The 20,811-nt window shown below is 42.9% G+C and overlaps 1 protein-coding gene across 1 annotated transcript; it reads right to left on the bottom strand.

Annotated features, from left to right (window-relative positions):
* Positions 1-4,697: 4,697 nt before the first annotated feature.
* Positions 4,698-20,164, bottom strand: LOC132123773 (protein disulfide-isomerase TMX3-like). The gene is made up of 16 exons (XM_059534401.1): positions 20,004-20,164; positions 19,859-19,916; positions 19,039-19,078; positions 17,688-17,811; positions 16,847-16,892; positions 15,294-15,374; positions 12,573-12,672; positions 10,086-10,163; positions 9,941-10,007; positions 9,483-9,581; positions 9,267-9,324; positions 9,132-9,185; positions 8,656-8,712; positions 8,438-8,567; positions 7,959-8,027; positions 4,698-5,196 (listed from the first exon to the last, which is right to left on the bottom strand). Exons 1-16 carry the CDS (start codon positions 20,074-20,076, stop codon positions 4,927-4,929), a joined length of 1,404 nt encoding a protein of 467 aa, XP_059390384.1. The 5' UTR covers positions 20,077-20,164; the 3' UTR covers positions 4,698-4,926.
* Positions 20,165-20,811: the final 647 nt, after the last annotated feature.

Genomic DNA, 20,811 nt, shown 5'->3' with positions numbered 1-20,811 from the left:
TTATACATTTTTAAGTATCCTTCAGGTTCAGTGTAGGCAAACAAACTTTTTACATTGTTTGGTGTGTATTTTCTGAAAACATGTCTCATCCAATCTAGATTTGAGAAGTAGATCCATTTAATGGCCTTTTGGAGAGTTATTGAACCTGCATTCCACATGGTTCGTGTGACCAGAGCAAGGACAGCTACAGCGAGGAGAGAAGTTGGAATAACAAGCAATGCAATGGTAAATATTGATATTGTATTGTTTGTGACAGAGAAAGAAAATGTTATATTTATTTTCACTTTTTGAGGCACACATTACATGTATGTATCATAATTATTTAACATTTATTTTGACAGTGTCAGTCTCTGCAGCCCTTCGATGAGTTCCTCCTCTTCATGGTCCACCTTTCAGTCGATCTTCCACAGAGAGATCTGGCCTTACACAAAACACTTGGGATGGATTCATTTGGTTTTATTTGTACAGACTACAATATAAAATGTAAATTAAATATTATGTAAGTGCAAATATATTTAACTTTAATATGTTTTCTTGCTCACCAGTGTAGTGTAAACATGTAAATATCCACAATAAAAAATTTTAAACTTTGATACAGTTTTAATAGTTATGTAAAATACATACATACATACATACATACATGCATACATATATATATATATATATATATATATATATATATATATATATATATATATATATATATATATATATATATATATATATATGTATACATATATTTTTATAACACTACTATATTTATAACACTTCTGGCACTTGGAGGACTGCTAGGTCAGGCAGATCACTGGTGACATCACTGTAAACATTCTCCTGAGATGAAAAACAAAGGTATAGTGTAAATTGACCATTAAGAAAAATAAAAATTTCCACCATCATTACAAGTTGCATGCATAATGAATAGAGCCATAATCATTATGATTGTGTTTTTGTCTTTTTTCTGTTAGGGCTAATCAAATAAGCATGTTATAGATTATGAATAAAAGCAAGATATGAAAAGATGATGTATCAATATTAGACACTTTCCTCCTACCTTAACCACTCAGTGATTTTCCTCTCTTGAAAACAGGACCCTCATCCCACTGACAGGACCTGGCTTGACTCTCTAGGCATACCAATGGGGCGTGTTAATGTTATTAATCAAAGTTTATTAATTATGTCATAGATTAAAGAATTTGATAATTCTCTTACTTCCCATTGTTGTAGGTTTGTGCCAGCTCTGCTCCCTTCAGTGCAGCTCTGTACAGGAGGAACTGCACTGATTCTCTCTTCTGAATAGTGTGCTGTCTGCTACAGTGCTGCAACAGTATGGATGGGAGTCTGTGAAGATAATAACATTGGTTTACATATTTAATTGATTTCAGATACATTTGGAATTACTTTCAGTTGCATTTTAAATTATTACATTGTAAATTACTCTATATTTAAAATAAATTATGACAAATAATTAATATTTTATATAATGTTACAAACATGCCAATAGACTGTAAAGAGATCATTAATATTTCAAAGGATGTCCCTATCTCTCTTAACCATTTCTGATCGTGTTTGCTTTTTACTGAATAGCTTTATCATGCTTGTGTTGGGGATCCCTGGAAAACTGTTATATAAATGTAAACAATTAATTCAAACTTCAGGTTACAGATAATATGATTTGAAAATATAACAATAACTGTCAGACTAAAGCCCCGTTCACACAATGAATGATAACTATTAAGATAACGATATGATATTGTTTCTCTTCTTTATCATTATAGCTGTGGTGTGGACTCTTTTTTTTTAAATAGTGAGAATGATTTTTAAAACTAAATATCTTTATCGTTTTCTTTATTGTTTGGTGTGAACGGTCCTTTAAGATTTATTACGATACATGGCAATCTAAAAATGGCAACAGTATTTTAAATACTTCATATCAAGTGAAGAAGTTCCTGTCACAGCAAACACCTATCAGAACCACCGATGCAAATCAACGTGGATTACTATCTCTTACGAGTTATAAAAAGATGAGGTGGACGGAGTTTAAAGCTAAACTCTAACTTAGCCCTGCTATTTTTGAGCTGATCAAGTCAGTGCAGCAGCGTTATCCAGCCTTATTAGCTAGATTTGCTAGAAGACGATAAAACATGCTCACCCTAAAGTTGTTGATGTAACTTGAAACGTTTAATGCCCTTGTTGTGCCCAATAACACCGGCACAGCACCGGATTTAAATAAGCCCCCTGAGATAAAACATTGTGTACAAGAGCCGAGCTAAACGGTCCAAATTGAAAATATTATCGATTTATTTTTTGCTCGATTCATGAATCGATACATTAAGATTATCAGGATATCAAAACATTTAATAAAAATACGTTTTTCATTTAAAAATCGATTACACGTATTAAGTTACACATGTCTCGATGAAAAATCAGTGTTTAACTTTCAACACTGCCCCCTAGTGGTCGGGAGCACTTCCGTTGTGTTGTGAGAATGTCTTTGTGTTGTGAGCTTATGTTTGCTTTTTTAATGTCGTTGTGTTGTGCACTACTGGGCCACCGTACTTTCTTCCACTGAACACTTAAGTTATTTCCAGCAGTCTGCATCGAGATAAATGGTTGAGAGTGAAAAGATGTTGCTGACTTCTACACAGTTATCATTCTGTCTAATGAGTTTCATTATTAATCAACCTCAAAGTCTGATATTGTTTAAAGATACTCCCAGAGCAAACACTTAATTGCTCAGTTCTTGCTCTTAGCTCACCCAAAGATGAATACTGCAATCATTTACTCGCTCTCATGTTGTTTAATACATATACGACCACTGGGTGAACTGTGCCTTTAACAGTGCTGTTAATTGTTTTATTATCAGCTTCGATTTAGATGTTTCACCGACAGTTACATTAATATGAACTGTTGCTGCACAGTAAAAGTATAGAGCCATAAATGATGTTTGATAGTGTGTATAATGAGCCGCCTGCGATTTAAACACAGCTGAGATCTGTTTTAGTGGATATGAGCAAACCGTTTCATCTCTACGTATACCAGAGGAAATATAATGTTGTCTAGAAGAAACCATTCCAAAAAAAGAAGGAACATTATTTTTCTGATGTCAAATGAAACACGGCTTCAGTTAAATCAGTGTAGCCCTGTCCAGCAAACACATCTCTCTGTGGTTTCTACCAGACTGAAACAGCCCAAATCCTGCTTTATACAGATTTCAGAAACCACACACATCACACGGACTGCACAAACATTACCCAGCTCTTCCCATCATAACACTGAGGGACATTCTTCTGTTCACTGAACAGAACTTCATCTCCCCAGAGCAAACCGTTCTGTGATCAGTACAGGACGAATGAACAGTGTGTGAAGACTCAATAATGGCCAATTAACAGAGAAATGCCTCCCCAGATACGAACTCACCCGTGACCCCGTGACCTCCAGAGCAAGCTGAACTCACTCGTTAGTTACTCTACTGACTGGTCATAATTACACATGATGAGGCCCTTAATGAATAACAGCTTCACAAAAATGTGTCAAACATGGACTTCTTTATTGATTGTAATCATTGTTTTTGGCAGAACGCTTCTGTTCATGACAGGCCCTTCATTAATATATGGATGTGACAAACAGTCTAACCTTACTAACACCTAAACAATATCTACAAACATCTGGGATGAGAAAAAAGAAGACCGCTGTCTGTTATAAATCCTTACAATTACCTTTGAGACGAATGTAATCACATACAAAACTGAAGGAAATCTAGTCTACTTTACCATGATAGTGATGTGAGGGAAGAAAGCAGAGCGAGAGACAGAAACATTTAATGGACACAGCAGAAAGAGTAAGACAAGTTATGTTAAGATAAGAGAATCCCTACAGTAACATCAGGCATCAGGAAGGGAGCGTGAAGACCAGGTTAGGAACGTTACTCCATTCCCATCCAGTGTGAACACAGCAGCATGAGCTCTTCAATCCTGTTCTTCTCACACAACCACAGCTTCGGCTCAAACTGGAAACGCTTGAGTCTGAGATCTGCTGAGCTGAAGCTCAAGAAGACGTCTCCTCGCACAGACTTACATCCTTTACACTGATTCGCTGTAGTTTTGAGAATCCAAATAAAAGTCCTGTGTCTTCACTTTCCTTTTTCATGAATCCAGTAACAGTTTCTGAGGAAATTTTGGTAACAGATGCTGAGGACAGCTGACACATGAAGCCTTTCTATCTATAAAACACATACACTGACTTTACCTGCTGTAAATGTTAAATGTAGCACCCTACAGAAGGATCAGGACTATCTAGTTAAAAACAAAAAAACTCAACCGAACCTAAAGCTGCTGTGTGTGTGTGTGTGTGTATATCTGTGTGTGTGTGTGTGTTCAGTGCATTTGATAAAGCCCAAGCCTTTCACCAAATCCATCCTAGATTAACTTCACTAGACTTCTTCATTCGGTCGGATCACGTCCGAGAAGCAAGCAAGGTAAAAGCATCTGTGTGCGCTCATTATGTTTTGATAATGTAATAAATCTCATGTAAGACAATCCTCTGGAGATCAAGTCTCCGATGCGACAATAACTGCACTTTCTCATCCAAAAAACATAAAGTAGTAGGGACGTGTGTCCATTGAGAGATCGCTCGTTCAGCATGTTTCAACTAAGAGTTAACTGCAGTCGACACAGGATTTAAAGTGAGCATCCAGAATGGCTCATAAGGGCAATGATTATTAATTATTAATTCACTTGAAAACAGTCTATGTGCTTATGTAACTCGATACAGTCACACGCAGAGCTGCATGACTGATTTTGAAGATTTCAGAAACAAGACTTTTGGTGGATATTTAGAGCGACTCTGAAAATAAAGAATTAGAAAACAATGAAAGCCAGTGAGGAGATTCTAGGCCATGGTTTCCTCTTCGCAGACGTTCGTTTCTCATTAATCAACTTTTTTTTCACTTGGACTCTTTTGTTTGATCTTCTCTTCGTCTTCATCCTCCTCTCCCATGTCTTCTGTTCTAGCCGTCAGCTGCTGCTGCTCTTCTTCCTCACCCTCCTCTTCCTCTTCGTCTGTGAAGCCGTCTCTCTTCATCAGCTCTGTGTCGTCCTCAGTCTCGGCCGTGCAGATGCCATAGCACATGAGACTGATGACGCCTAGCGGCAGACCGAACAGGAAGCAGCCGAGCAGCGGAGAGCTGCGGAACACCGACTGCACACCAGACAGAGAGAGAGATGACACACTCTAATCACACACCACTCAATCAAAACAGACATGCTTACACACATTGTTCCTTGTCTTACTGTTGATAATTAACAGATTGAACAATACTAAGGAGGTCTCACATAAAGATGACTGAAGGGTTAACGTCCTGGGACACTGAGCCGGGTGTTTAAGGGTTAATGTCCTGGCACACTGAGCCGGGTGTTTAAGGGTTAACGTCCTGGGACACTGAAACGGGTGTTTAAGGGTTAACGTCCTGGCACACTGAGCCGGGTGTTTAAGGGTTAACGTCCTGGCACACTGAGCCGGGTGTTTAAGGGTTAACATCCTGGCACACTGAGCCGGGTGTTTAAGGGTTAACGTCCTGGCACACTGAGCCAGGCGTTTAAGGGTTAACGTCCTGGTACACTGAACCGGTTGTTTAAGGGTTAACGTCCTGGCAAACTGAACCGGTTGTTTAAGGGTTAACGTCCTGGCAAACTGAACCGGTTTTTTAAGGGTTAACGTCCTGGCAAACTGAGCCGGTGTTTAAGGGTTAACGTCCTGGCAAACTGAGCCGGTTGTTTAAGGGTTAACGTCCTGGCACACTGAGCCGGTTGTTTAAGGGTTAACGTCCTGGCACACTGAGCCGGGTGTTTAAGGGTTAACGTCCTGGGACACTGAGCCGGGTGTTTAAGGGTTAACGTCCTGGCACACTGAGCCGGGCGTTTAAGGGTTAACGTCCTGGTACACTGAACCGGTTGTTTAAGGGTTAACGTCCTGGCACACTGAACCGGTTGTTTAAGGGTTAACGTCCTGGCAAACTGAACCGGTTGTTTAAGGGTTAACGTCCTGGCACACTGAACCGGTTGTTTAAGGGTTAACGTCCTGGCAAACTGAACCGGTTGTTTAAGGGTTAACGTCCTGGCAAACTGAGCCGGGTGTTTAAGGGTTAACGTCCTGGGACACTGAGCCGGGTGTTTAAGGGTTAACATCCTGGCACACTGAGCCGGGTGTTTAAGGGTTAACGTCCTGGCACACTGAACCGGTGTTTAAGGGTTAACATCCTGGCACACTGAGCCGGTGTTTAAGGGTTAACGTCCTGGCACACTGAGCCGGGTGTTTAAGGGTTAACATCCTGGCACACTGAGCCGGGTGTTTAAGGGTTGACGTCCTGGCAAACTGAGCCGGGTGTTTAAGGGTTAACGTCCTGGCACACTGAGCCGGGTGTTTAAGGGTTGACGTCCTGGCACACTGAGCCGGGCGTTTAAGGGTTAACGTCCCGGCACACTGAACCGGTTGTTTAAGGGTTAACGTCCCGGCACACTGAACCGGTTGTTTAAGGGTTAACGTCCCGGCAAACTGAACCGGTTGTTTAAGGGTTAACTTCCTGGCAAACTGAACCGGTTGTTTAAGGGTTAACGTCCTGGCAAACTGAGCCGGGTGTTTAAGGGTTAACGTCCTGGGACACTGAGCCGGGTGTTTAAGGGTTAACATCCTGGCACACTGAGCTGGGTGTTTAAGGGTTAACTTCCTGGCAAACTGAACCGGTTGTTTAAGGGTTAACGTCCTGGCAAACTGAGCCGGGTGTTTAAGGGTTAACGTCCTGGGACACTGAGCCGGGTGTTTAAGGGTTAACATCCTGGCACACTGAGCTGGGTGTTTAAGGGTTAACGTCCTGGCACACTGAACCGGTGTTTAAGGGTTAACATCCTGGCACACTGAGCCGGTGTTTAAGGGTTAACGTCCTGGCACACTGAGCCAGGTGTTTAAGGGTTAACATCCTGGCACACTGAGCCGGGTGTTTAAGGGTTGACGTCCTGGCAAACTGAGCCGGGTGTTTAAGGGTTAACATCCTGGCACACTGAGCCGGGTGTTTAAGGGTTGACGTCCTGGCAAACTGAGCCGGGTGTTTAAGGGTTGACGTCCTGGCAAACTGAGCCGGGTGTTTAAGGGTTAACGTCCTGGCACACTGAGCCGGGTGTTTAAGGATTAACGTCCTGGCACACTGAGCCGGTGTTCAAGGGTTAACGTCCTGGCACACTGAGCCGGTGTTTAAGGGTTAATGTCCTGGCACACTGAGCCGGTGTTTAAGGGTTAACGTCCTGGCACACTGAGCCGGTGTTTAAGGGTTAACGTCCTGGCACACTGAGCCGGGTGTTTAAGGGTTAACGCCCTGGCACACTGAGCCGGTGTTTAAGGGTTAACGTCCTGGCACACTGAGCCGGTGTTTAAGGGTTAACGTCCTGGCACACTGAGCCGGGTGTTTAAGGGTTAACGCCCTGGCACACTGAGCCGGTGTTTAAGGGTTAACGTCCTGGCACACTGAGCCGGGTGTTTAAGGGTTGACGTCCTGGCAAACTGAACCGGTGTTTAAGGGTTAACGCCCTGGCACACTGAACCGGGTGTTTAAGGGTTAATGGAACTGGAATAAACAGGTGTTGGTTATGTGTTTAGGGTGTGTGAACTGACACATCAATCTTTTGCTGTGGATCTATGTTTATCAGTCCCCGTTCGCTGTGAAAGTGGTTTTCCAAATTCAGGAGCACACAGGAGTATAATGCATTGCTATGGCTGTTATCTCTACATGAAGCACAGCAGCTCATATTCTTCACACCTCTGAAGTGCCATGCTGTCAAGGTTTGGTGGGAAATAATGAAATAACACTGAATGAACAAGTGTAAAGTGTAAAGTGTGTGAGTGTAAAGACCGACTGCTGTTAACTATCCAATAATGATTGACTTGGGTTAGTTTTTCTGAGCTCAGCTCACCATTACAGTGGATCTGGCATCATACGCCACACGCCTGATCCTCTGGAGAAAGCCGTCTCCTCCATACGCCTGTCAGGAGACACAGGGACAGAGCCGATCAAGATGTGTGTGTGTGTGTGTGTGTGTGTGTGTGTGTCTTCTCTATCGGTGTATGTGTGCGTGTGTGTGTGTGTGGGTGTGAGTGTGTGTGTGTAAGTGTGTGTGTGTAAGTGTGTGTGTGGGTGTGTGTAAGTGAGTGTGTGTGTGTAAGTGTGTGTGTGTGTGTGCGTGTGTGTGTGTGTGTGTGTGTGTGTGCATGTGTGTGTGTGTGTAAGTGTGTGTGGGTGTAAGTGAGTGTGTGTAAGTGTGTGTGTGGGTGTGAGTGTGTGTGTGTAAGTGTGTGTGTGGGTGTGAGTGAGTGAGTGCGTGCATGCGTGCCTGTGTGTGTGTGCGCGTGTGTGTAAGTGTGTGTGTGTGTGTGTGTGTGTGTGTGAGGGTACCGGGGCGCTGCCGTCCAGGACGCTGCTGAAGAACTGGAGCAGCTGCTGAAGGTCCTCCACAGGCTCTGCTGGCAGGAAGTACTGCTCGTTTGAGGTGTTGAGGATGATGATGCTGGGCACAGACACCTCGCTGCAGGAGGAAGAGCACACATCAGTCTCAAACCCATGTCACCCATTACATCACCATCTTCCCCTGACCTCTGTCCAGACGTACTCACCCCATTATGAGGCTGTTGATGTAGTCGTTCCCATCCATGTGGCCGAACTGGAAATCTCTGGAGGACAGAGAGGAGCGCAGCATGAGAGACACATGTCTGTGAAGCTCTTCTGATCATTACAGGAGCAGCAGCGCTCGATGTAGCTCGCTCTCTCATGTCTACTCTACACTAGCCTATAAACACAAGCCAAAACAGAGCAGCTTACAGACTCTGAACTAGTGACTGACTGTTTGAGCCTGAAAACATGACAAGCTTCTGGTTATTTGTCCATCCAGACTGAAAAGAAACTAAACAAGAACACTGTATTGGCGATGGGTCACGACACTAACGATTCTGTGACACAACTGAAATCTATCTTTGCCAATATAATGAGATTTCACAGCAAACTGCGTCTTGGAGTCAAAACCCCTCGGTAAACGGTGTACTGTCAAAACACTGGAATCTAAGCCTGGATGTGAGCGGATGCTGGGAATCACCTGTTGAACTGATCCCGGTGTTCAGCAGCTACTCTCTGGATCAGACCCTTCAACCTGAACCAACACGGATCAGTTAAACACAAGAGAAAACACACATCACAGCATCACACGAGCACAGGAAGCACATCTCTGTACCTGCTGCTCTGCTCCGTCGGATCTTTCTCATCAGTAACTGCAATCGCCACCAACTTACCTGGAAGACAAAGAAAGGAAAACCGTTCCTCGACCAAGACACATGCTTTTACAGAGACAGGCTCTGAAGTATGTTCACAAGTAAGGTAGCGTTCCATCCAGCAGATGCTGTAGTTTAAAAGCGATGCTCCAGATGCTGTAGTGTGTAGAGCGTCTCACCTGTGTCTCCCAGCTCATAGAGCGTGAAGCCATCGATGGGCAGGTAACTCTGGAATCGCTCTCGGTTCACCCAGGACGACAAGCTGCCGTCTTCATACTCTGAAACACAGCACCAAACACCTTACCAACACATCTGAGACGGCACAGGGACGGAAAATGAGGGGAGGAGGTCTATGTTTGGGTACAGCTTTTACTGACCAGAGTAAAAATATGTAGCTGGACTTTAAAGTGGATTCGAACCTCTTTTAGTTATAACAGTGTCTCTCTCAACATTACATTCACACTGCTGTTTTCAGAAGCCAGACAATCATCATCATAAAAATAAATGAAAAAATACTTATATAAATTTTACTTTTCACTACAGTGAACACAACCTCCAACACATTTGATGTTTTCTGAAAAGTGTTTAGGGTTCATTATGACATACTAGAATCTGATTTACAGTTTTCTTCACTTACCATCGTATGTGAAATAGCTTCCATCTTTGAAGACGACCACTGAAGGCAATTCATGCAAAGTCACAGACTGCAGCAGAACAACATCAGTCAGACTTCATGTGATTGTCTAAAACACAGCCGACTGGGTGAATGACATTCAGCTCACCTCTGGTAAGACGTCTTCAGACGCAGAGAAGAAATATGTGTAAACAATGAGCTCCGACGCCACCTCGGTGTACTTCTCCTGAAAACACACAACAGAAACATTTCTGTATTTCACTGGGGCTTCGCGAGGAACTGCAGGGTTTGAGGAGCGATGAAAAGCTAATAATGAATCATTGTGACATGGCTTGGTGTGATTATCAAGTCACAGAAGGGTGTGTATTTGGTTTGGGTTTTATTTTATAACAATGCGACAGAAGCATTGAGAAACTATAAATATGTGTGCTCCACAACGAAGACAGAAAGAAGGAACATAGTTAAAGGAAAATTAAAGCAGACACACATGGCTGAGTCTTTAAAGGTGCACGAAGAGATTTCTGAAAAACGCTTTTGACCACAGTGAAGCACTGAATCCCAAAACACACTCGCCGCCAATCAGCAGTGAGGGGCGTGTCTAGTGATGATCGGGAGAAGAGCACAGCACAGATATGAGCGAATCGACTAGAGATGGAGAGAGATCGTGTAAATATCAGAGCAGCTTCCAGCGGTGCAGAGGACTCAAGGAGCAGAAGGGAATCAGATGATGAGCTTGCTTTGTTTCTTCATGATCTGTGAGTTACGTTCGTTTAGCTTTTCACACAACACAACACAGTTCACTCTGTTAACTTTAGTTAAAGGAACACTCCACCGTTTTTTGAAATAGGGCTTATTCACATTATTTCCTACATTTAGATAGGTGGGCAAATGCATTTTTGTGTCAGTGCATGCATTGTTTTAGTTTGACTGGGTCGGCGTTAGCTTAGCTTAGCACAATGAATGGAATCCTTTGTTGCCAGCTAGCATGGCCTGAGTAAAAGTGATCAAAAAAATTAAAAAAACCCACCTAATTACTTCTTGTGGCCTGCGTATTCACAACGAGTATAAATAGCGATCCAGATTAACACTAGGCGATTTCCTAGGCAGATATTGACTTGGGACTATATTATGGGGAAGCACAGGCGAAGCACTGCTACTTCGGCGCAGAGATATCACGCAACACATGAAATCCCACGACTTCCGTCAACATACCGGCATGCAACGCGTCAAAAAAAACAGAAGAAGAAGAACATACCGGCGTGAATAGTAGCTGCCTGGCTATTTTCTTTACAGTACACGAATGGCGATGAACATGGCTGATTTTGAGAGAGACGAAGAGGGTGACTTCTCAGACAGTCAAGAACCAGAACCATACCTATTTGGACCAGAGTTTACAGAAGACGAGCTGCGTGCTTTGGAAATAGAACGACAGGAGGAGGAGGTTGCGATCGCTCGTGATGAGAGCAAACATGAACTGGTGGTGTGAATGTGGGGGAATATGCCAATCTATGCCGACGGAAATAGAGTGTGAGGGTCTATGCTGTAGAGAGTGGGACATGTTTTTGCTATTGATGACCAGGCTCAACACGTCAGATCAAGATGAGTGTGCCCGAAGTTGTGTCACATCTACAGAGGATTTCACGGCGCTGATCCATTCTGCAGTACTCGATTTTTTTTTCCGGTGTGACAAAGTGAACTGGAAAAAACGCCCCACGCCGAATGGACCAAATGGACAGCTGTCCACAGAGTAAGTGATTATTTTAATCATGACGCATGTATAGATCGACCCATATTATACCTGTATTCACATAGAGTTTATGTTTTCACAGGCAATATAGGTTATATAGGAAAAGAAATAAAAGACAACTTACATGTGCACTTTGTTCTTCCTGTGTTTTCAAAGTAGTCCTCTGGTGCAAAATGTTCTTCGCAAACACGATACTGCTTTATTTTGTTGAGAGGCGTTGAACTACAGATCTCCAGAGCTGCTAGCCATTTATTTCTCAGTTCCACATTAGGTGGAATTCTGTGAAACATTACATTCGTGTATGTCCTTTGCTTGTTCTCACAACCTTTTGCTATGCAGGTAATAACCATGTTTGCTGTAACTTCTCAAAATAAATCATCCAAAAGCGAAGACACTCGGTGCAGGTCACGCCGGTATGTTCTTCTTCTTCTGTTTTTTTTGACGCGTTGCACGCCGGTATGTTGACGGAAGTCGTGGGATTTCATGTGTTGCGTGATATCTCTGCGCCGAAGTAGCAGTGCTTTGCCTGTGCTTCCCCATAATATAGTCCCAAGTCAATATCTGCCTAGGAAATCGCCTAGTGTTAATCTGGATCGCTATTTATACTCGTTGTGAATACGCAGGCCACAAGAAGTAATTAGGTGTTTTTTTTTTTTTTTTTTTTTTATCACATTTACTCAGGCCATGCTAGCTGGCAACAAAGGATTCCATTCATTGTGCTAAGCTAAGCTAACGCCGACCCAGTCAAACTTAAACAATGCATGCACTGACACAAAAATGCATTTGCCCACCTATCTAAATGTAGGAAATAATGTGAATAAGCCCTATTTCAAAAAACGGTGGAGTGTTCCTTTAAGTGTAGACATGAAGACGGATTGAGCTGCTCACTTTCAGAGGAGACTCGCCTCCGACATACAGAAACAACACACTGTGCCTCTTCAAGACGTGCTCGAACATCTGTCTGCTGGGCAGCGACCGCACGGCTGGCCTGAAACACACACACACAGAGAGAGAGAGAGAGAGAGAGAGAGAGAGAGAGAGAGAGAGAGAGAGAGAGAGACACAGACACACACACACACACACAGAGAGAAAGAGAGAGAGAGAGAGAGAGAGAGAGAGAGAGAGAGAGAGACACAGACACACACACACACACACACAACAGAGAGAAAGAGAGCGCGACACACAGAGAGAGAGAGAGAGAGAGAGAGAGAGAGAGAGAGAGAGAGAGACACAGACACACACACACACACAACAGAGAGAAAGAGAGCGCGACACACAGAGAGAGAGAGAGAGAGAGAGAGAGAGAGAGAGAGAGAGAAAGAGAGAGAGAGAGAGACACAGACACACACACACACACAACAGAGAGAAAGAGAGCGCGACACACAGAGAGAGAGAGAGAGAGAGAGAGAGAGAGAGAGAGAGAGAGACACAGACACACACACACACACACACACACACAACAGAGAGAAAGAGAGCGCGACACACAGAGAGAGAGAGAGAGAGAGAGAGAGAGAGAAAGAGAGAGAGAGACACAGAGAGAGAGAGAGAGAGACACAGACACACACACACACACAACAGAGAGAAAGAGAGCGCGACACACAGAGAGAGAGAGAGAGAGAGAGAGAGAGACACACACACACACACACACACACAACAGAGAGAGAGAGAGAGAGAAAGAGAGCGCGACACACAGAGAGAGAGAGAGAGAGAGAGAGAGAGAGAGAGAGACACAGACACACACACACACACACAACAGAGAGAAAGAGAGCGCGACACACAGAGAGAGAGAGAGAGAGAGAGAGAGAGAGAGAGAGAGACACACACACACACACACACAACAGAGAGAGAGAAAGAGAGCGCGACACACACAGAGAGAGAGAGAGAGAGAGAGAGAGAGAGAGAGAGAGAGAGAGAGAGAGAGAGAGAAAGAGAGCGCGACACACACAGAGAGAGAGAGAGAGAGAGAGAGAGAGACACACACACACACACACACACAACAGAGAGAGAGAAAGAGAGCGCGATACACACAGAGAGAGAGAGAGAGAGAGAGAGAGAGAGAGAGAGAGAGAGAGAGAGAGAGAGAGAGAGAGAGACACACACACACACACACACACAACAGAGAGAGAGAAAGAGAGCGCGACACACACAGAGAGAGAGAGAGAGAGAGAGAGAGAGAGAGAGAGAGAGAGAGAAAGAGAGCGCGACACACACAGAGAGAGAGAGAGAGAGAGAGAGAGACACACACACACACACACACAACAGAGAGAGAGAAAGAGAGCGCGACACACACAGAGAGACAGAGACACACACGATCATTAGAAAGTGACGTAGGATTCATCATGTTTATTCAGTCCTAACCTAACCCAGCAGAGTTCTCCCACACACTCGCTGTGTCTCAGTTCACCTGCTAACACTTCTAAAACATGGGAAGTTTTGGGACAAACTATCACATCATACCCTGCGTGTCTGTGTGTTCGTCATCTCAACCCGTGGCACAGAACACACTCGCTCCTCTCAGACACTGTTCAGGGAGGAGAGCTTGTGATTTAGGATGCAGGGACCTGATGCTCCTGACCAGCTGCTTATTTAGGGATCCGCACACAGTTACACATGCATTTCCTTTCACAACTGTTTACATTCACTTAAGAAATAACCGACTGTTTACGAGGAAATTCTCACATATTTTTGTGTGTATTTGTCCTTTCAAATGCAAAAAGACATGGACAAGACAACAAGGATACTCCGTTCATCTCACAGTATTCAGCGTGACAGCTGGATTTCTGTGAGCGCCAGTCTTCATGTGCTTGAATGGTTTAAAGTCATATTAAAATGTGCACAGACTGATAAGAGAACTCTACATTTATATATATATTCCTGACCATAAATATCCAATTTCAGAATTGAAATTAAATTGAATTCTGGAAAATGTGCCTGGAGTCCACCGTTGCTTCATATGAAGTTAGCTTTACCATTCAACTGAACTGTGTGCCTGCGTTTAAGACACTTACATTGTAATAACTGTGTCCTACTATCAGTTATCTATTTACTCAAACTGCTCTGCTAATATCAATGGTGTGACCCACTCCAGGACCTGTCGAAATTACAATTTAACCATACGCCAAAGCTGGTGATTGACAGTCAAAGCAAAGCCCCGCCTCCAGCTGAACTGGACGTTTTGATTGGTTATGAGTCAGAGTCAGACCGGTCTGTTATTGGCTGAAGTGCACCTCTGTCTTTCTTGTACTTTGTACTTTTGGTGAAAAATAAATGCAGCGAAGTTGAATACTTCACTTTTATTCAACTTTTATTCAAAGTAAAAGTACCACAATTTAATTATACTTAATAATTAACTTTTTTTAAATGTACTCAAGTACTGTATTATAGTAATAGTAATTAGTAACTTTCCACCGCTGCAAGAGTTTTAATCAAATGTTAACTTTAAGAAGGTAGAAGTATTCACTACAATCGTTTAGTTTAATATGATCGAGAGCAGTTATGGAGGACAGACCCTGCTGCAAAAACATGTCTTATAATCACAGATAAGATGACATCCATTAGCTATTAAAGCCTTAACAAGTGTTTCAAAATGTCTCTGAACTGAATTCTCACCCAGCCACTCTGTTGGCAAACTCGATTATGTCATCTTTGGTTCTGGGTCCCTTGTAATTATATGCCAGCTCCCCCTTCAGCCTGAGAGAGAAACACACCTCTATTAATCAACAATAAAACTACAGAACTGAAATAATCCAGACGCGTAGATGACGCGAGTCAGAGAGCCTGACACACATCTCAGTGGTGTGATGAAGCATCACGTCCGATCTTTACACCTGTGTGTGACAGACACAGAAACACCTGACCCTGATCCTGAAGTGTGCTTGCTTCTTCAGAAAGACATGACACTCAAACTCTTATGGAAGAATTCATTAATTACAGTATAATCTGCTCATCATTGACGAGATTTTTCTTTTTATATTAATGAATTCAGATAAATGACTCTTTTGTTAGACAACATTGGACTAAGACTATTCAAACGTTATGGAAGTGCATATACATACAATCATTTATTTAATTAGTTATATTATAGCTTTGATTGGTGCTTGGTCAATCACAATCCAGCAGATAAATGTGAGATGTTGTACTGAGAGGCCAGAAGTGTTGACATTGTTCTGACTAAACTCTGTATGTATACAGTATATGTAACTGTATAAATGCTATAGGTGATTAACCCTCTACGGTCATGTAAATGATGTAATAATTCCTAAGACATCTCCAGCAGGCTCTGTTGTGAGCGTTTACTCCGGTAACAGAAGTACACAAGACTCTGTGAGCGTCCTCCAGAGAGAGCGAGGGTCCAGGACTGATCCAGCACTGCTTCACCGACGAGGAGTCAGCTCAACCCGGCGTGACAAACAAACTAATCTACCTAATATATACACATACAGTCATTAAAAACATATGGGTTTGCACAGTTCCTCGACTCTGTCCTTCATTAGGTGAAGCATTAGCCTCATGGGTAATCTCATCAACACCTCGGGGCGTCTCCTGACTCTCACAGAGTCACACGCCGCTCTTCAGGAATCATGCTCATGATAATAACTGACTGACTGACAGCAGTGAGACTCAATCAACACTGAAACACACGCATACAGAGCTCGTTATATTTCTCCCATTACAAGATTTCATTATCTACCTTCTTATGAGCTTCTTTCATTCTCAGACCACAGAAGCAGAGAGACCTGCTTACAATCGCCCATATAACGGCACTGAATCACACACTGAGGCGTACAGACATCAGTGAAAACACACCGCAGTCAGACAGCAGCACGCTCTTATTTTACTTCATTATAAAAAGCGTTTCAAAAGTTCAGTGATCTTTAACAGGGTAAAAGTGGACTAAATGCAGTTGAAGATTTTTAGAAATAAATGATCTCTTTCAGTCTTTTAGTTTTCTTGCAAAGTCTTCTACATTTAAGGATTTTAAATAGACAACCAGTGCAAATCCATTTGAGCTTCGCGTCAGACGTGCTGTAGATTTTACACTAACCCGAATTACTCTACAAGCTTCTTTAAGATCAGTTAGTCACTAATAGTTTAGGAAACCCATGAAAAGTTGATTTGCAGAAGACACAGTGAATCTGTAGAAGCGCTGGAGACAGACTTACAGTTTAATGGTGGGATATCCTCGCACGCCGAACTCTGACGCCACACCTGCGTCACACACATGAACACCAGATGAGAGGATCAGTCGTGATCAGGACATACTGTACGGATCTGAATCATGTGTGTTACTGTAACCCCATCATCAGCCTGTCACATACACAATATTACCATCTACTTATAGTGAACGCGGTTCAATAAAAACACTGATTACTAATTATAATGCTTTCTTTTCCATGGTTATTTAGACAGTGAGTAAATTACATACAGAAAACAAGCAAAGACACTGAGATGATCAAAGATCACTGTGAGTCTCGGTCTCGAACAAACACTTCTGTTATAATGACACCGAGCTCAGAGAAAAGAGAGAGTCAGAGACACTCAACTAAACTCCAGCAGCTTCTCTTGATTTAATTAAAATCGTTTGTTATTGTATTGCTATTGCTGTTATCATTGTCATTAAAGTGTTTTGTGCTATGGAATCAGCAGCAGTAAAGGAATGACGCGTGTCTTTTCTAACACACTCAAATGTGAATAGATCACAGCTTGCAGCTCAACTCTGATGTAGTTTTGCTCTTAGACATCAAGTAAAAACACGTAAACTGCATGTCAAACAGAGCCACAAACAATCCCATCAATCATCTGTGTGTGATTACAACAATTCACTCACATTGCAAAGCGTCTGCTTATCAAGCACTTTTATCTTTAGTTTCATTTGCAATCTTCTATTAATTACAACATACTTAATTTATCTTTAATATAATTATTTAGTATGTTTGATTGCCTCATAAAGACAGCTAGGTAACTGCATGGAGAGCTTGTATAATGGAGATTTGACCACTTCACCTGAGTATGCCGTGGCGTCCATCTTTCCGACTCGGACCGGTGACCCCGAGCGGGTCAGCTCCACCCCCACCTCCTGCCAGACCGGCTCCAGCTTCTTACAGTATCCACACCACGGAGCGTAGAACTACAGCACAGCAGAGACCCATCACACACACACACACAGAAACCCATCACACAAACAACACACAGAGGCCCATCACACACACACAGAAACCCATCACACACACACACACACACACACACAACACAGAAACCCATCACACACACACAACACACACACAGAGAGAGACCCATCACACACACACACAAACAACACAGAAACCCATCACACACACACACACACACACAGAGACCTATCACACACACACACACATCACAGAAACCCATCACACACACACAAAAACCCATCACACACAGACCCATCACACACACAACACACAGAGGCCCATCACACACACACACACACACACACACACACACACACAGAAACCCATCACACACACACACACACACACACACACAACACAGAAACCCATCACACACACACAAAGACCCATCACACACAGACCCATCACACACACAACACACACACACACACACAGGCCCATCACACACACACACACACACACACAACACAGAAACCCATCACACACACACAGAGACCCATCACACACACACACACACACACACACACCACAGAAACCCATCAGACACACACAGAGCCATCACACACACAACACACACACAGAGACCCATCACACACACACACACACACACACACACGCAACACAGAAACCCATCACACACACAGAGGCCCATCACACACACACACACACACACACAGACCCATCACACACGCACACTCACACAGAGACCCATCACACACACACACACACAACACAGAAACCCATCACACACACACACACACACACACACGCAACACAGAAACCCATCACACACACACAGAGGCCCATCACACACACACACACACACACACACACACACACACACACGCAACACAGAAACCCATCACACACACACACACACACACACACACACGCAACACAGAAACCCATCACACACACACAGAGACCCATCACACACACACACACACACACACACACACACACACACACACACACACACGCAACACAGAAACCCATCACACACACACAGAGGCCCATCACACACACACACACACACACACACACAGACCCATCACACACACACACACACACACACACACAGACCCATCACACACACACGCACGCACACTCACACAGAGACCCATCACACACACACACACACACACACACACGGTTTCACAAGAGATCATGTGTGTGTGACTCACTTCCACCAGCCAAACATCCTCCATCCTGCTGTCTTTAAACCTGCACAGAACACAGAGGACAAACAAGATTTGCATCTACTGAAGGAAATAACAGAGCGAGTAACCAAAGTTCAGAAGCACTGTGTCCTCTATACAATGCTCCTGTGTGTTTGACTCTTTATAACAGAACGCATCCGGCTCTTCTTCAGCTGAGCACTGCTCTGTTCGTTCAAAGAAACACTTCTGGTTCGTTCTCTCTCACACACACTGCTCCTCACATTCATTCTGTTCGCTGGGTTTCTTCTGTTTCACTGCTTGCAGTGACACATTCATGATATTTAAACTGAAATACTGAAATAGACTTACACTGGATATATATATATATATATATATATATATATATATATATATATATATATAAACTGATCAATTTATATTTTTATTAGACTGATTTTTCATCAAATAAAGATGCACATCACATTCATCACTGCATCATATCAGCCTTTGACTCAAACAGAACAGCTTTTAAACTCATTTAGCAAAAATAACTCCTACAGAAAAGAAGCCGCTTGTGAAGTAATGTCATGAGGTTTAATAAAGCCACAGCAGTACTGTGATCATGAAGTCTGCTTTCTAACAGAGATATATAAACATCAGTAAATGCTGAACATACAGCTGTCATTTCTGAAGATATGAACTCAATACATCAGAGCAGATCTTCATTCATACTGTAATAAACTCAAGACTGTTGACAGACATCTCTCACGATCCTGTTCACATAATGAAAAGTCTTCGAGAGAATATTATAGAGAATATTATATTAAAGGAAGGAATATCTCACGTGTCATCGAGCTCCTGCACCAAAGCAACCGCGGGGCTGAAGAGAAGACAAGAGAAAACTGCAAACACACACAATCACTCCTTCAGACGCCGATCTGATTTATGATGACTGATATAAAGAAATATAAAAGATATAGAGTCTGTACCCGCTGTCAGCAGCGCCATGGCTCCGAATGAGAAGAGCATCAACCGGAAATGTGAGCGGCGGCAGCAGCGCATGCGCAGTGACAGTCTTCGGTCAGAGCGCTGAAGCTGCGTCACGCTCTTGTTCCCTCGATAGTGGATGACACGCAGTGCACTACACAGAGAAGGACTGAGCGAAGATGACAGAATGCTGACACTGACGGTAATAATTCGTTTATAAATGTCACATTTATAGAACACAATGGTCTGACTCCAGAACATAATTTTCTCAGTTACCTCAAAAAACAACAACAAAAAAATAAATAAAATAAAAGTAATTATTTACACAGGTGTAAAGATATTGGTGCATAAATTTGAATAATTTTGTCATTGCATTGGACTCGGTTTCTTTTTTTTTCTCCTTTTGATTAAAATTTCTCGCTGTATTGTTCTTGGCATTAAAAAAAAGTTTTGGGACAAACTACTTCGTTATAATAGGGGTTATGCGCAACAGATTTCTGTATTGGTAGTTAATGCACCAACAATCTGGATGCCAATCGCTGTTCAACTGAGAAGAAGAAGAAGACTTCCGTATACTGTTAACCAGGGCTGTTTTCAATCTTGATAAAATATTGAAAGACGTTTTTTAAAGGGACACACTTGTGTGTTGCACACTCTGTTCTGATGACGCAAGAGTTGCAGCTATGGCAGCTGATAAGGCCATTCTTTGTGTTCTATTTGAAGAATTATCAGAGCCTGATGAAATCAGTATAAATACGTGTTTAATACTGCAAAATACACTCGATGTTACAGTCACTGCCCTTGTGTCCA

Source organism: Carassius carassius, chromosome 42 (genome assembly GCF_963082965.1).
Source record: "Carassius carassius chromosome 42, fCarCar2.1, whole genome shotgun sequence".
NCBI lineage: Eukaryota > Metazoa > Chordata > Actinopteri > Cypriniformes > Cyprinidae > Carassius > Carassius carassius.
The sequence above is the reverse complement of the archived record's forward strand: the minus strand, read 5'-3'. Positions and strand labels throughout refer to the sequence as shown.

Bases quoted from the DNA above. Each gene is read 5' to 3' on its own strand.
- LOC132123773 (XM_059534401.1), bottom strand. From the start codon at position 20,076: ATGCGCTGCTGCCGCCGCTCACATTTCCGGTTGATGCTCTTCTCATTC. The intron at 12,673-15,293 runs GTGAGAATTCAG...TGTGTGTTTCAG, and splicing joins TTTGCCAACAGAGTGGCTGG to GCCAGCCGTGCGGTCGCTGC. The intron at 5,197-7,958 runs GTGAGCTGAGCT...TCTGGTGTGCAG, and splicing joins ATGCCAGATCCACTGTAATG to TCGGTGTTCCGCAGCTCTCC.